This window comes from Rhizomucor pusillus, assembly GCF_041956525.1.
Source record: "Rhizomucor pusillus strain CBS 183.67 unplaced genomic scaffold VTP01scaffold_12, whole genome shotgun sequence".
Classification (NCBI taxonomy): Eukaryota; Fungi; Mucoromycota; class Mucoromycetes; order Mucorales; family Lichtheimiaceae; genus Rhizomucor; species Rhizomucor pusillus.
Genome location: NW_027192154.1, coordinates 377968 through 391468, shown reverse-complemented (window position 1 = coordinate 391468; position 13501 = coordinate 377968). Strand labels below are relative to the sequence as shown.

The following is a 13501-nucleotide window of genomic DNA, read 5'->3' as shown; positions in this document are numbered from 1 at the left end:
CATGACGACAACGATCGCCGATGGCAAGTATAGACTTGGAAGGGAATTAGGATCAGGTTCCTTTGGAACCATTTACCTTGGTGAGTTTCTGACAGAGATTGGGGTCAAGGAGTGGGGCAGGATCTAATGCGCAGCATCTTAGGCACCGACACAACAACAGATCAAAAGGTCGCTGTCAAGGTTGAACAGCGTGGCTGTGATACCCCGCAACTCGAGTTCGAGGCTAAGCTGTACGCGCTGCTTCGCGGTGGATACGCTATACCGAAAACGCATTACTACGGCGTCGAGCCCCTTGGGCGAGTTCTCGCTATGGATCTCTTGGGACGTACGTATATCAAAAGTACTCGTATTATTCGTCAATGTATAGTGTAAATGTATAACAATTTCTTTCTTTCTTTTACGTAGCATCGTTGGAGGATATGTTCAAACAGTGTAATCGTAAATTCAGCTTGAAGACGACGCTGCAACTAGCAGATCAAATGGTGCATGTTTTTGAATCAGACGTGTAGCCTAGTTCTAACTTTAGTGATTATTAGCTTTCCCGGATTGAACATATGCATTTAAAAAACTATATCCACCGAGATATCAAACCGGAAAATTTTCTGCTGGGCAACGAGAAGTACTACTACAGCACTGTCTATCTTATTGATTATGGCCTGGCAAAAAGGTTTAAGAATCCTATCACAAAGGTACACATACCTGCACGAGATGACAAGTCACTAACGGGCACAGCGCGTTACGCGAGCATCAATTCACATTTGGGTCACGGTAAGTGTAGGATGCTTTAGATATATAATCGAGAATATATTCAAACGGTGTGTGCTGTCTCCCTGTTACAGAGTTATCGAGAAAGGACGACTTGGAAGCGCTTGCATATGTTCTTATTTACTTTCTCAAGGGATCCCTGCCGTGGCAAGGGATCAAGGCCGCCAGCAATTACGAGAAATATGAACTGATTCGTCAGAAAAAGCAGTCTATCAGCATAGAAGAGCTGTGTGAAGGCCTTCCGCCGGAGTTTGCAGAGTTCCTTACATACTCTCGCAACAAGTTGCGGTTCCACGATAAACCGGATTACAAATATATACATAAGCTCTTTCGACGAGTGTTTACAAGAGAAAACTTCAAATATGACTTCGAATACGACTGGCCAGAGCGACTACCTGTAAGTATCGCAAACAATTTCTCTGATGATCGAAATTAGCTCATATATTTCTTAAAAGCCGGAGCCGCCGAAAAAACCTGATCCTCCAAAACCACCGGAAATGAAGGGACCCAGCAAGAAAACACTGAAAAGACGACGACAGCGACAACGCCGCCGGCAGCGAGAGCGGCTGGAGGAAGAGAAAAAGAAGCGTGGCGAGGAAAGGAAAGAAAAGCTGAGAGAGGAAATCGCACCTTATACCAAAGACCGACCTGCAATGGCAGCAGCCGCACCAGCAGCCGCACCAGCAAACGGTTGAAAATTACCATGTACTTAAAATGAATTACATTCCTCTTTTCTTTCACGCTCTCAACACATCATCGTATGCGTACCTTGTTACTCTCTTGTTGGAATCCATTGGTACGGATAAAGTTCTCTGAGAGCAAGAAAGACAGATAAGCAGGCAAGAAAGAAGAACGAGCTAGTACAAAAATCATCATGCATTTAAGCGGCGGCAGCGGCGGCAGCAGCAGCAAGCATATGTGTAATTGCAGCGGTTGTGCTTGCCAAGTTTTCAGCATATAGCCGTTTAGATTAACATCTTTTTTAAACCATTGGTTTTGAGACAAATCCATCCATTTGTCGTTATTCTGGGAAAATGTCTGACATGCAAAACCGGAGGTAGAATTGACCCGTGCTCTTCCTGGATCAGGCTTTTTGTTAACTCCGGGCTAAGTTTCAAGTATATCATTTTTTTTCGGATAAGGCCCTTTTATATATTTTTTTTTTCTCGTTTCGAATATACGACAAAGGAATAAAAAAGCATGACGCACGGCGACGACGGCGGCGGACATCAGCATTCAGCAGTCAATGAACATACTCCATTGATACCTCCGGCAGTCGAACAACTGGGTCGTCAGCGATCGAGACGGGGCTCGGTTGTTTCGTATACATTCTCAAACCGCAAATGCGCCAATGTTACCGGCAAAGATGCACTTGCCACGAGGTCTACAAAGCGCAAACTGTTCTTTGCTACAACGCTTGCACTCTTGTTTTTTGCTGGCGAACTAGCTGCTGGCTACTTTGCAAACTCGCTCGGTAAGCAGCGGATGTAACTGGGTTGCCGCGCAGCAGCAGCAGCAACAGCAGCGTGCTCATTGCACTTTTACTGCAGCTTTAATGTCGGATGCTTTTCACCTTTTATCGGATGTTGCTAGCTTCATTGTCGCTCTCGCAGCGATCTACCTTGCAGAGAAACCTGCTACAAAACGTACGTAAGGAATTTTGTTGATAGCGATAAGGGTGGGAGGGGGGATTTTTTTTACTATCTTTCTTTGGTGGTATCTGATATCAGTTAACACGGTGAAATTTTTTAGGTCACACGTTTGGTTTTCACCGAGCCGAAGTGATTGCAGCGTTGGTGTCCGTGTTCACCATCTGGGTCTTGACTGCATTCCTTGTTCACGAAGCCATTGAGCGCTTGAAACGTCCGCAGGAGATTAATGCCCGCCTGGTACGTATAGCACTGAACACTAAACTAGAAAAAACAACAATGAGAACCAGGCTAATATAATTTTAGATGTGCTTGACGGCGTCTATCGGCGTGGTGATTAACATCGTGTAAGCAAAGCTCTAAGTGGGCTGGTATATGTGGGGAAATATTAATGTGTTTAATTGTTTACAATACAGACTCGCATACGTCCTCGGTGGCCACCACCACGGACATTCTCACGGACACGACGACCATCAGCACGATGATGAAGAGCAGCACCAGCACGTCGAAGCAAACGGCGGTGACAACAACAATGTGCCACACAAGGTATGATATCTTTTTGCAATCAGTCTAGGTACGATTTTGGGTTAACAGGTGTATACTTCCACAGGAAACAAACATCAACCTCCGCGCCGCTGCGTTGCATGTCATTGGCGATTTGCTTGCATCCATTGGTACGTGGGTTGACAAGAACTAGGCAGTGAAACAGTGAACTAAAGTTGTTGTTGTTGTTGTTTATTTGTGGCACATGCAGGCGTTCTCGTTTCATCCATTATCCTCATTTTCAAGCCTTCTCTTACGATTGTTGATCCCATCTGCACCTTCATCTTCTCGCTTCTTGTATTGTACACGACATACCACCTCGTCCGCGACTCGCTTGCTGTCTTGATGGAAGGCACGCCCGGCGGTATTGAGCCAGAATACATCGAGGCATCTCTGCTCCAGATCCCCGGCGTAATTGCCGTCCACGACCTGCATGTGTGGACCTTGTCGCCCGGCAAGAGCTCCTTGACAGCGCATCTCACGGTATCGTCGGACGCACGACTCAACTACGACGAGGTGCTTGCGCGCAGCCAGCGTATCATCTGCGACCGCTTTGGCGTGCATCACTCGACCGTCCAAATAGAATCTGACAAGGCTGATTTTACCAGTCATTGCCGACCTGATTTGTGCACCCCCACGCATTGATAGAATAATGATATCCACCTAGTATACATATAACAAAAAAATTCTCAAGTAAAAACATGCGCTATATATATAATATATCATCTTTCACGACCGGTCTGTAAGGTAAACGTCGTTGTGCAAAATGTTTGATACTGGTTAAAGGAAAAGGGAGGAGAAAAAGAAAAAGGTCGGGTGTAGCAGAAGTGCAATACGGCGAATTTTGGCAGTGAAGTGTATCCATTTTCGGACGCCATGTGAACCCACTCGTTTGGTTTTCAACAAAACTTCGGATGTGGCATGAGCTTTTCTGTTGTACCTCCCTGCCTTTTTTCTCCCCCCCTTTTTTTTCTTCTTTTTTGCTTATCTTTATTTCTTAAACTCCCTGTCATTACGTCTTTTTCTTTCTTTTTTTTTTTTTTCATAAAGCATGACAGCCGGGCTCGTTGGCGCGATAGATCAAGGCACAACCTCGACTCGTTTCGTTATTTTCGACCGGCAAGGGTCGATTGTAACGTACCATCAGATGGAGTTTGATCAACATTACCCTCATCCTGGGTATGGCAATCGTAACTTGTTCGCATCTGGTTTCTTACCATCATTGTTACAGATGGGTCGAGCACGATCCGCATGATCTGCTAGAGACGGCCAAGACATGCATGGAGCATGCGGTGCGGAAACTGGAGGGGATGGGGTATAGCCGTAAAGATATCGCGACGATCGGCATCACGAACCAGCGCGAGACGACGATTGCGTGGGATGCCGAGACGAGCGAGCCGTTGTATCCTGCGATTGTGTGGAGCGATAGTCGCACGGGGCACACGGTCAAGACGTTGGCTGAGCTTGGTGATGGTGGCGTAAATGCATTGCAGTCTGTATGCGGGCTGCCGCTCACAACCTATTTTTCGGCTGTAAAGTTAAAGTGGATGGTCGACAATGTGCCTGCCGTTAAAAATGCACTGGAACAAGGACGATTGCGGTTCAGTACCGTGGATACATGGTTGATATACGCAAGTATTCATTTCGTTCTCATTTTCAGATAGCAATAATAACCATTGATTGGATGTAAATGCAGCACTTGACAGGCGGGCCTGGCAAGGGGATCTTGGTGACAGACGTGACGAATGCAAGTCGCACGATGCTCATGGATATTCACACGTTGGAGTGGAGTCAAAAGGCGATAGAGTAAGTTGTACAATAAATGTGGGGTGAAAAAAAAAAAAATAAGCAGCGACGGCCCTAAACCTCATTTGGTATATGTGTATAGCTTCTTTGGATTTCAAGGAATTCACTTGGCACGCATCGTGTCATCGTCAGCGGTGTACGGGCACGTTGTGGGCGGTATTCTGGAGGGTGTACCGATCGCAGGCTGTCTCGGGGACCAGCAGGCAGCGCTCGTGGGGCAGAAATGTTTCCACCAGGGCGATGCCAAGAATACATACGGCACTGGATGCTTCATGTTATTCAACACCGGAGACAAGCCTGTCCTGTCCAAGAACGGGCTGCTTACAACCATCGCGTACCAGTTTGGATCGGAAGCACCTGTGTACGCGCTTGAAGGCTCGGTGGCGGTCGCTGGCTCGTCGATCCAGTGGCTGCGTGACAATCTCGGTGTTATCAAGAATGCGCAAGAAATCAATGAACTGGCTGCGCAAGTAGAAGACACGTCGGGCGTGTACTTTGTCACGGCGTTCACGGGTTTGTTTGCACCGTACTGGCGCAACGATGCGCGGGGCACAGTGTGCGGCATCACGCAGTATACAAACAAGTGCCACCTCGCACGCGCAACGCTCGAGGCAGTGTGCTACCAGTCCAAAGCCATCCTCGATGCTATGAACCAGGAGGCGAATACACCGCTACGCTCCCTCAGGGTTGACGGCGGCATGTCCAACTCTGATCTCGCAATGCAGATCCAGTCGGATATCCTTGGAATTCCAGTCGATAGGCCTGTGATGCGAGAAACCACCGCGCTCGGATCAGCCATCGCGGCCGGTCTCGCAGTAGACTTCTGGTCAAGTTTGGACGAGATTCACAATGTCAACACTGAGAACCGCACAGTGTTTGAGCCGAAAATCAGCGATGAAAAGCGTAAAGCAATGTATCGGGGTTGGCAGTCAGCTGTGGAACGATCATACGGGTGGGTCCAAGCGTGAGATGAAATCATCCCAAAAGTGAAACCCACCCCCTTATTCTTTATCTTTTCTCTCTCTCTTTGTAACCCCGAGCGTCCGCGTTAAACTCTGCCCGTCTTCGGTCCAAATTTATGTCATGTTTCTCTTTCCCTTGTTTTGTTTACCACCGTCATGACCGTTGTTGAATCCTACGATCTAAGCAGGTATATTTTTTAAAATAAAAAAGAGCTCTATACATATATATATATCCATGTCGAACGAACGCTGACAGCAATGCGCCCCGCAGTGACCCAGCATGCAAGTTTATAAACACAGAGCCCATCGTGCATGATCAGAGAGTCACAATTCATCATTGGTATATAAATTCATTCTTGTTATTGGATCAAGCCCGATAATATTCATGCATCGCTTTCTCCTTCAGGCAGCTGCGTGATCTTGTGTTGCAACGGCAAGAGCCCGAGTTCAAGGATGAATTAATCGTGCCGGTCGAGCAGGATATTTTTCGGGTAAGTGGTAATGTTGATGGACGGAGGAATAAATCTATTGTCTGATTAATATCGCCAGTACAATCGACGAACGGGTCAGAGACGATACCTCATTCGAGGGCTCGGGTTCCATCCAGCATGTATGGCTATAGGGTACGCGCGTCCCATCCACGCATGATTTCATCATTATCGTCGCTGTTATTAAACTTTAAGCTGGAAACTTTCCTTTTTTTCTTTTTACAGATACGGCTACTGGGCAGGAGGCGGGCAGCGCGGTGACCTTACAGTCAAGGATTTACATTCAGACTTTCAAGTGTATGTATATGATTGTTGTTTGTTTGATATGTTGTAAGTGTGTGTGTAAGCAGTACTCTGACCCATCCGTTCACATTTTTAGGAGCATCACGACTTCTCCGGGCAACACAATCAACAATGGCATTTGTTTTTCAAGATCAGGCAACAATGATATTCGCCTATTGATATCCAACAATGACTGTACCATTCGCGTCTATTCTGTGCCGTCGTTGAGGCTCTTGCAAACAATCGAGTTCAACGTTGCTATCAACCACGGTAAGATAAACTCGCATTGCCGTGCATCCTAAATACATCTTTGTTAATCAATCTCTTTGGTTTTTTTTTTAAAAAAGCTTCCGTCAGCCCGGATGGTCGGAAAATGGTGGTTGTCGGCGACGACAAGAAAGTGCATTTGTTTGCGGTCAGACCAGCTGGCCAATATGAGCTCCTCACGACCATGGCAGCTGCCATCGACGCAAATTTCTCAGTGTCGTGGACAAGCGATTCTGAAAAATTCGCGGTTGCCAGCCAGGATGGAAGCGTTACTGTGTGGGATGTTCGAAGCACCGAGCCACTGTGTAAGCTCGGCACTATTGGCAATGTAAGTTATACATTCTCGGGCACCATTATAACTTAACTAAAGGTAGATTATCTGTATAGTCTATCACCAAAGGAGCTGCACGTTGTGTAAAATTTACACAGACGCGAGCGGTGGATTTATTAGCATATACAGAGGTAACGATACAAATTAGCAGCGTTCTGCAGAAAAAAATTGCTGACAGTATTTGCTATGCGCAAACAGCATGTATCGCATGTACATATCGTGGACGCACGCAATTTTGATACAAAGCAAACTATCCGCGTTGGTCCAGCAGATCAGGATACTCCATTGACAGGTCTTGCGTTTTCGCAGGATAGCCAGAGCATGTTTGTTGGTGTCGATAATGCAATACTCGAGTATAAAATTGATAGCTCTAGTCGCAGACGTTTCCCTCACGGCGCACTCTTGTAAAATCTTTCCTTTTTTGGATATAATCTGTATATATACATGTCTCTTGTAAATACAAGTTTCATTCTCCTCCTCCTTACCTATGAAATTCTTTTATGTCACTCGAATGCTAGTGACATGGCGTGCAGCGTCTCTTTCCCATTCGGTGAGAAGATATCCATCATTCATCACCCACTCAATTGCACCGCCTTTGCTCCCTCCATCGCGGACGTGTCCCGGCACGAGCAGTTGATACTGAGATTTCCGTGCAATGGTATTGGTATCCAGTCGAAACGACGTCAAGGTCACGCCTGTAAGCCTGCTGCTGCCACCGCCGCTTTGCTGCTCCGTTTTTCGAGGAGTTTTGCGACCGGGATCCAAGACAACCAGGTGGCGTGTTCCATTATCATGCAATTCCATGCCTACAACCGTTCGGCTATGTCCAGCATTCTGCATGTAGACTGGCGGTCTATTTGTCACGTGCACAATTTTGCTACTGCGAGCCGAGGATTGCATCAATGCGCTGAAAGCATTGTTGCTGTTCGAATTTTTTTGACCGGGTGCAAAGTAGCTTTGCAACCAATCCATCATGATATCGTGAGAGGTATTCGTCTGATTGGCGTCAAAGTCCAGAATCGTGGATCGTACACCAAGGTATGCGAGTATTGTATAAACCTCTGTCGTTCCAATCCATTTCTGTGTGCCGAGGACCTTGTGTCTCAGCTGAAATGCTCCCTGCGGGTCAAATCCATCACGCCACGCTTCTTCCAACAGAATCTGCAGTCCTCTGACGGTCGGCACTCGGCGCAGCACGGCACTGCCACGTTCCATCTGTTTTTCCAAATACGCCATGATCGTTTGGCAATTGCGATAGCCGCAGCTCCATCCTTTATCCCAAAGACTCGCAATTGCCTGGTCCGTTTGAGAACAGCATAGATAAACAGTCCGTTTCGTTGGCTGTTGCTTTGCTTTGCTACTGGTAGTCGTTGTAAGGAATAAGCTTTCGATGTGTGGCACAATGTTTCGCACTCGATTGTCATCCTCCAATACGCCCACTTTAGACCACAGTTCCTCGTTCGCTGCAATGTGAGCACGAGCGTAATCGTCTTCTTCGAGGAGAGGCACTCGTTTAGCATCGTTAGCTCGTTTTATTTCGACATCGAGGTCATCCAACGATGGATTTCGTTTTCTCTGTACAGGCTCACCGTTTGAGCAACTTGTAATAAACATTTACATATATACACAACATATACCTTGAGTGAATGGTTCTTTGCGTGCTGTTGTTCTTGCTGCTGCAATTGTTCTGCCAAATGCTGATCAGTGTGACATTGCAGATCTTGTCTCGAGACTGTTGTAGGAGGGAAATGTCAAGACGACTGCTGCCAGAGTAACGGAACGGCTCTTGCTTACCCAACAGCTTGCAGCCTTCAAAAGTGCACAGCACCGTCGAATCGCTTTCAGCTGTTGCCTCCATTTTTTATGGGTGAGGAAGAAGAAGAAAAAAATTCGATGCCTAATATTTCATTTTCGCCTTTATTGTATACAAAAAAGAAAAGAGTCCCATTTAGAGGTGTAGTAATGATAGATAGATAGATAGATCGTTCGTCACGCATTATTTGTTTAAGTTAGAGTGTTTAGCACATCATGAGCATCTCGCAGCACTCTTCGGCAGCGCAACAGCAGAGAAGACCGGCACAGCTGTAGTTTCAAAGTGAGAACTAATGAATGTGGTACCATCAATGCATGAATGAAATTTACCATCCCAGACAGGTATCTGCAGCTGCGTTGGATCGTTGAGGTTGTTGCTGGTACCCGGCGTACATGGGTTGCTGCTGAGAGTAGTATCCACCTTTAAAACGTATGTATGTGCGTTAAGCACTGTGCATATATGAATGGTGATCTTTTTTTTGTACGGATATACCTACCTTGCTGCGGTGGAGGTGGTGGATACTGATATTGTTGGCCGTATGACTGCTGGCCTTGGCCGTAATAGGCGTTCTGCGGAGGAGGTGGGGCGTAGCTCTGGCTTTCGCCGTATCCTTTGTTCATTGTAAGGGAAAACGAGAGAAAGAAACCGGGAGTTGCCAAGCCTGGACTCGCGGGGCGGGCTATTATTTTTTTGCAACTGCTGGGTTCTGATGTCAGACATTTTTTCCCTCTCTGTCAGCATTGTTGTTTTTGCGCACAGATCAACCCAGTCATCAAACAATCATATTCGCCGACAACAGCACCCTCCAGCAGCTTGTTTTCAACAACAAAATCGTCCGTACTAGAGTGCTATGCTTTTCTTCTTGCAGCGATGCTGCAGTTCTCATAGATTTAATAAGCTGGGGGGGGGGAACAAAAGGGTTGGTCATGCACCCTTCTCTTTGCATTTCAGTCAAAAATGGAAATGATGGTCTGTTTGCGGGATGGTTGGCTTAGGAGAAATTCTCCATCACAAGCAGGTATTAACCTGTGAACAACTGTAGCTCATGCTTAATCTTGCTCGATCAGGATATATGATCACTCTTTGTGCTGCCTTGCTTTGCAAATTTGATACGTTTTGAGCGCGAATGGCAGTGAGGGCTTGACGTCAGTTCCTTGCAGCTAGGCTTACTATATATATACCTTTCTTTACGCATAATTGCAGATCATATATGAGAGTTTTATGGGGATTTAATGGGCGCATTGAAGCGCTTAAGATTGGTTGTCGCCTAATTGTCACAAGAAAAAGATTGATTTTTCTGCAAGGCTCAATTTTGACCCAGTTTTGTCAACCTTGAGCTGGGACTTGCTTTTTTCGGCGGCGTTGCTCTCCTGCTGGACCTGTCATCAATTTCCACATTCATACACACAACTACAATGTCCTTATTAAATCGAGTTTGGTCTGCCTTCCGTCCTACCATTCAAACAGCATTGTCACAATCCTCTGCGACGCGACCTGCTGGATTCTCGCTTCCCGCCAATGCGGGTTCTATGAGGTGAATACTCTGCTGCCATGGGCACCTGAAGCGATCGGGGTGGCTAATTGTATGATTTCTTGCAGCTCGGTCTGGAATCCATTGGCAGCAACGCAAATGCGTTTCAAGTCCATGGGTAACAACTATCAGCCTTCCAACTTGGTGCGCAAGCGACGACACGGGTTCTTGCATCGACTTTCAACAAAGGCCGGACGAAAAGTGATTGCACGCCGGCGTGCAAAGGGCAGAAAGTTCTTGTCTCATTAATCAAGTAGATAGAGAGAGAGGAACGACTATTACAAGTCATGTACATTCTTTACACTCTGTGACGTTACGAATATAGATGGACACGTGAAAAAAAGGATCTTTATTGCTCCAGAGCAGCAGCGACGTGGTCGTCTAGAAGGTCGCCTGCCCAAGTCGTGTTTTCGTGTACGTGCATATGGAACATCCAGTGTATGATCGTATATACTGCAACAAACAAGCCAGCCACTGGCCAAATGTTGTCACATCTTGGCTTAACTGAATTCTTGAGGTGCGAGCAGTGGGAGTGAAGCGATATCAAAATGGCCGAAACTTTGTGCACATGAATGAAGTCCAACACGGCCATGAGGCTGTATTTTTTTTTTGTTGAAAGAATAACAAACTACGGCGTCTTAGAGAATGAACAAGGCCGTTGCTCATCGTGAATGATGCTGTTTCTCGAAAAGAAACATTCAACAGGAAGCTGTGAATGGAATATTACTTAAGAGTCAGAGCATTGCCTTGCCACGCAATGATCTACCATGTTCAAAAGATACATCATTTGTAGCAGAAATACACATCACTTTACAATTACATAGCATCAAATGCAATGATTTAGATACCAACATTACAAACATCATGAATGCGAGATAGAGTGATCTTAGACGTTTGGAGAAAGTTTGAATCGTTGATGTTGAATCCGTCGTATATTCTACATGTTTTCGAGCGTGATGTCACTGATTCATAACCTTGGAACTTTCAGAAAAGTGATAGCTCATAGCATAAGTGATGTCTCAGACACAATGATAAAGTACATTCTCTACGAAATGTCTCCTCTCTTGCACAAGATCTTCGATAGTTGAGAATGGCTAAAGACTGAAATCATAACAAATTGCTCCTGAAAATGGCTACGCAGAGACGACTAAAAAGAGCAGTAGCAAAGCGCAAATGTACTTACAATATCGCCTCCGATGAAGCATGTACTTACGCTTATCTGAATGTCGTCAGTAGAAACTGGTTTTTATCAGCAGTTATGCGAAACAAAGAACACAGACATCTGATTTCCCAACTGATTTCCACAACTTTTTCAACAAAATATATAAGCTGCCTCGTTTCCCAACTTTCTTTCTTTCTTACCTGTTCTCACCATCTTCATATCTTACTGTAACTAGCATGTTGAAACGAAGTTGATCGTTCTAAAAATTCAAGCCAGTATTCAAGTATGCATTAACAAGCACTGCAGCAACTAGACGCTGGTGTCTAAAATGCAAAAGGAATACACGGGGCGCGTTCCTTGTAGGCAAGCCTCTACAGAAAATCTCGCTTGCTATGAACGAGAATGGAATTGAGGAAACTATGCGACTCTTGAGGGCAATTAAAGGTTATGGAATTTCGGACGCCCAGCAATTGAGCAAATATAATGCAATTCTAACTTATAAGTTTAGATGATATCTAACTTATTGATTACAGTTGAGATGTTGCTGCCTCAGCAATGGATGGGAGATCACTTTTTCTATACGCACCGGCACTATTTGCGGGACCAAATCTGGTGTTGCTGACCGCACTCACAATATCCTGTACATAACGAAGGCTTTGGTCAAGTAACATTTGCTACCTGGATACTCCAATTGGCACTCCAAACATGCTTCCTGAATTTTAGAAGTATCATGAACGTTCAAGCATGCACATTTATTCGTACCGACGTGATAGTCAATCTTTCGGCGCGACTTGCAACTGCAGACCGCCCGCTTTGATATCCGGTACTTCTCTACCATATACACTCTTTCCATAAATTAAAATCGTCATCCCAATGAAAGCCTATTTCGCATTCTCCCAAGTGTGGAATGTCGCATTTTCCAAAAAAAGATTTCGCAGCGTTGACAAATCAGATGCCGCATCTTCCGGAGATATTGTCGTACAAGAGTATATACAGCATGTAAACATGTTTAGACCAGGTTTCCTCCTTCCTGCCACATCGTGCGGTTGAAATTTCAGATTACAAGATAAGCATCCAGCTTTTTATGAAGATGGGCAAGGCAATGCTGTCGACGAATATGGCAGACTTGAGCCCATGGACTATGTCGTCGACGAAGAGCAGTATGCTCTTGAAACGCTACGTTCATACACGCAGTATTTGCGTAATCGAACTCGCGAGAGCGATGGCCGATCAGACGCCATGCAGATTGATGACGTAAACAAGGATGTGGACGTTCGCATGAGAGACGCGTCGATCAAGCGGGTGTACACGCTCTACACGGATCAGGACAAAGTCAGATTCTTCAAACTGATGTTTGAGAAAGTTCCGAGTGCCTCAGCTGCCGCAAAACAGTTAGGTATCCATGTCCGTACAGCTCAAAGATAGCCAAACAGTATGAGGTGACTCCGGATAGCATATTCGCGAAGCTTAAGAAGAATGGTCGTCTGCGTATCCTTGGTGAAGAGCATAAGAAGGTCATTCTAGAGTACGTCGATGAGAACCCTTCGGTTGTCTTGAAGCAGTCGCTCCATCAACTGCTTCAGAGGTTTAAGGGGCTCAAAGTCTCTAAGAGTACCGTTTATGACTTCGTGAGGACGCAGTGCAATCTGTCACTTAAGAAGGCCCGGTTTCAGCCTGTAGACAGGAACAGCGGGGCCGAGATTCAAGAGCGTCTTGACTGGGTCCGCAAATGGGAGGGAACCGATATGGGTTTTAGGACTAATTGTGTCTTCCTAGATGAGTCTGCCTTCCATGTCAACTTGAAGCGCAGTAGGGCCTGGTCAAAGAAAGGTTCGCCTGCAATAGTCACGGTGCCCAAAACACGAGCGCAGACAACCACCATTTTGGGCGCGGTCTCTGCCT

The 13501-nt window shown here is 45.9% G+C and overlaps 8 protein-coding genes across 8 annotated transcripts; 6 read left to right on the top strand and 2 right to left on the bottom strand.

Moving 5' to 3' along the window:
* Window position 1: 1 nt before the first annotated feature.
* VTP01DRAFT_2116 (uncharacterized protein) lies at window positions 2-1460 on the top strand (the record flags this gene model as incomplete). The annotated part of the gene is made up of 6 exons (XM_069380542.1): window positions 2-80; window positions 143-325; window positions 406-482; window positions 537-768; window positions 840-1162; window positions 1221-1460. 6 exons carry the CDS (start codon window positions 2-4, stop codon window positions 1458-1460), a joined length of 1134 nt encoding a protein of 377 aa, XP_069237619.1.
* A 505-nt stretch (window positions 1461-1965) lies between these two features.
* VTP01DRAFT_2115 (uncharacterized protein) lies at window positions 1966-3602 on the top strand (the record flags this gene model as incomplete). Its single annotated transcript, XM_069380541.1, has 7 exons — window positions 1966-2239; window positions 2316-2411; window positions 2518-2654; window positions 2721-2761; window positions 2831-2960; window positions 3025-3088; window positions 3169-3602. The coding sequence occupies 7 exons, from the start codon at window positions 1966-1968 to the stop codon at window positions 3600-3602; spliced, it is 1176 nt and encodes a 391-aa protein (XP_069237618.1).
* A 406-nt stretch (window positions 3603-4008) lies between these two features.
* Window positions 4009-5731, top strand: VTP01DRAFT_2114 (uncharacterized protein; the record flags this gene model as incomplete). The annotated part of the gene is made up of 4 exons (XM_069380540.1): window positions 4009-4136; window positions 4189-4588; window positions 4654-4763; window positions 4846-5731. The coding sequence occupies 4 exons, from the start codon at window positions 4009-4011 to the stop codon at window positions 5729-5731; spliced, it is 1524 nt and encodes a 507-aa protein (XP_069237617.1).
* Window positions 5732-5881: 150 nt separating this feature from the next.
* VTP01DRAFT_2113 (uncharacterized protein) lies at window positions 5882-7501 on the top strand (the record flags this gene model as incomplete). Its single annotated transcript, XM_069380539.1, has 9 exons — window positions 5882-5913; window positions 5997-6065; window positions 6132-6216; window positions 6275-6348; window positions 6439-6510; window positions 6593-6765; window positions 6843-7090; window positions 7150-7224; window positions 7292-7501. 9 exons carry the CDS (start codon window positions 5882-5884, stop codon window positions 7499-7501), a joined length of 1038 nt encoding a protein of 345 aa, XP_069237616.1.
* Window positions 7502-7591: 90 nt separating this feature from the next.
* On the bottom strand, window positions 7592-8951 carry VTP01DRAFT_2112 (uncharacterized protein; the record flags this gene model as incomplete). The annotated part of the gene is made up of 3 exons (XM_069380538.1): window positions 7592-8668; window positions 8731-8825; window positions 8888-8951. 3 exons carry the CDS (start codon window positions 8949-8951, stop codon window positions 7592-7594), a joined length of 1236 nt encoding a protein of 411 aa, XP_069237615.1.
* A 280-nt stretch (window positions 8952-9231) lies between these two features.
* Window positions 9232-9526, bottom strand: VTP01DRAFT_2111 (uncharacterized protein; the record flags this gene model as incomplete). Its single annotated transcript, XM_069380537.1, has 2 exons — window positions 9232-9326; window positions 9403-9526. The coding sequence occupies 2 exons, from the start codon at window positions 9524-9526 to the stop codon at window positions 9232-9234; spliced, it is 219 nt and encodes a 72-aa protein (XP_069237614.1).
* A 795-nt stretch (window positions 9527-10321) lies between these two features.
* Window positions 10322-10686, top strand: VTP01DRAFT_2110 (mitochondrial 54S ribosomal protein bL34m; the record flags this gene model as incomplete). Its single annotated transcript, XM_069380536.1, has 2 exons — window positions 10322-10440; window positions 10506-10686. 2 exons carry the CDS (start codon window positions 10322-10324, stop codon window positions 10684-10686), a joined length of 300 nt encoding a protein of 99 aa, XP_069237613.1.
* Window positions 10687-12472: 1786 nt separating this feature from the next.
* On the top strand, window positions 12473-13402 carry VTP01DRAFT_2109 (uncharacterized protein; the record flags this gene model as incomplete). The annotated part of the gene is made up of 4 exons (XM_069380534.1): window positions 12473-12617; window positions 12678-13003; window positions 13066-13320; window positions 13376-13402. 4 exons carry the CDS (start codon window positions 12473-12475, stop codon window positions 13400-13402), a joined length of 753 nt encoding a protein of 250 aa, XP_069237612.1.
* Between the last annotated feature and the right edge of the window lie 99 nt (window positions 13403-13501).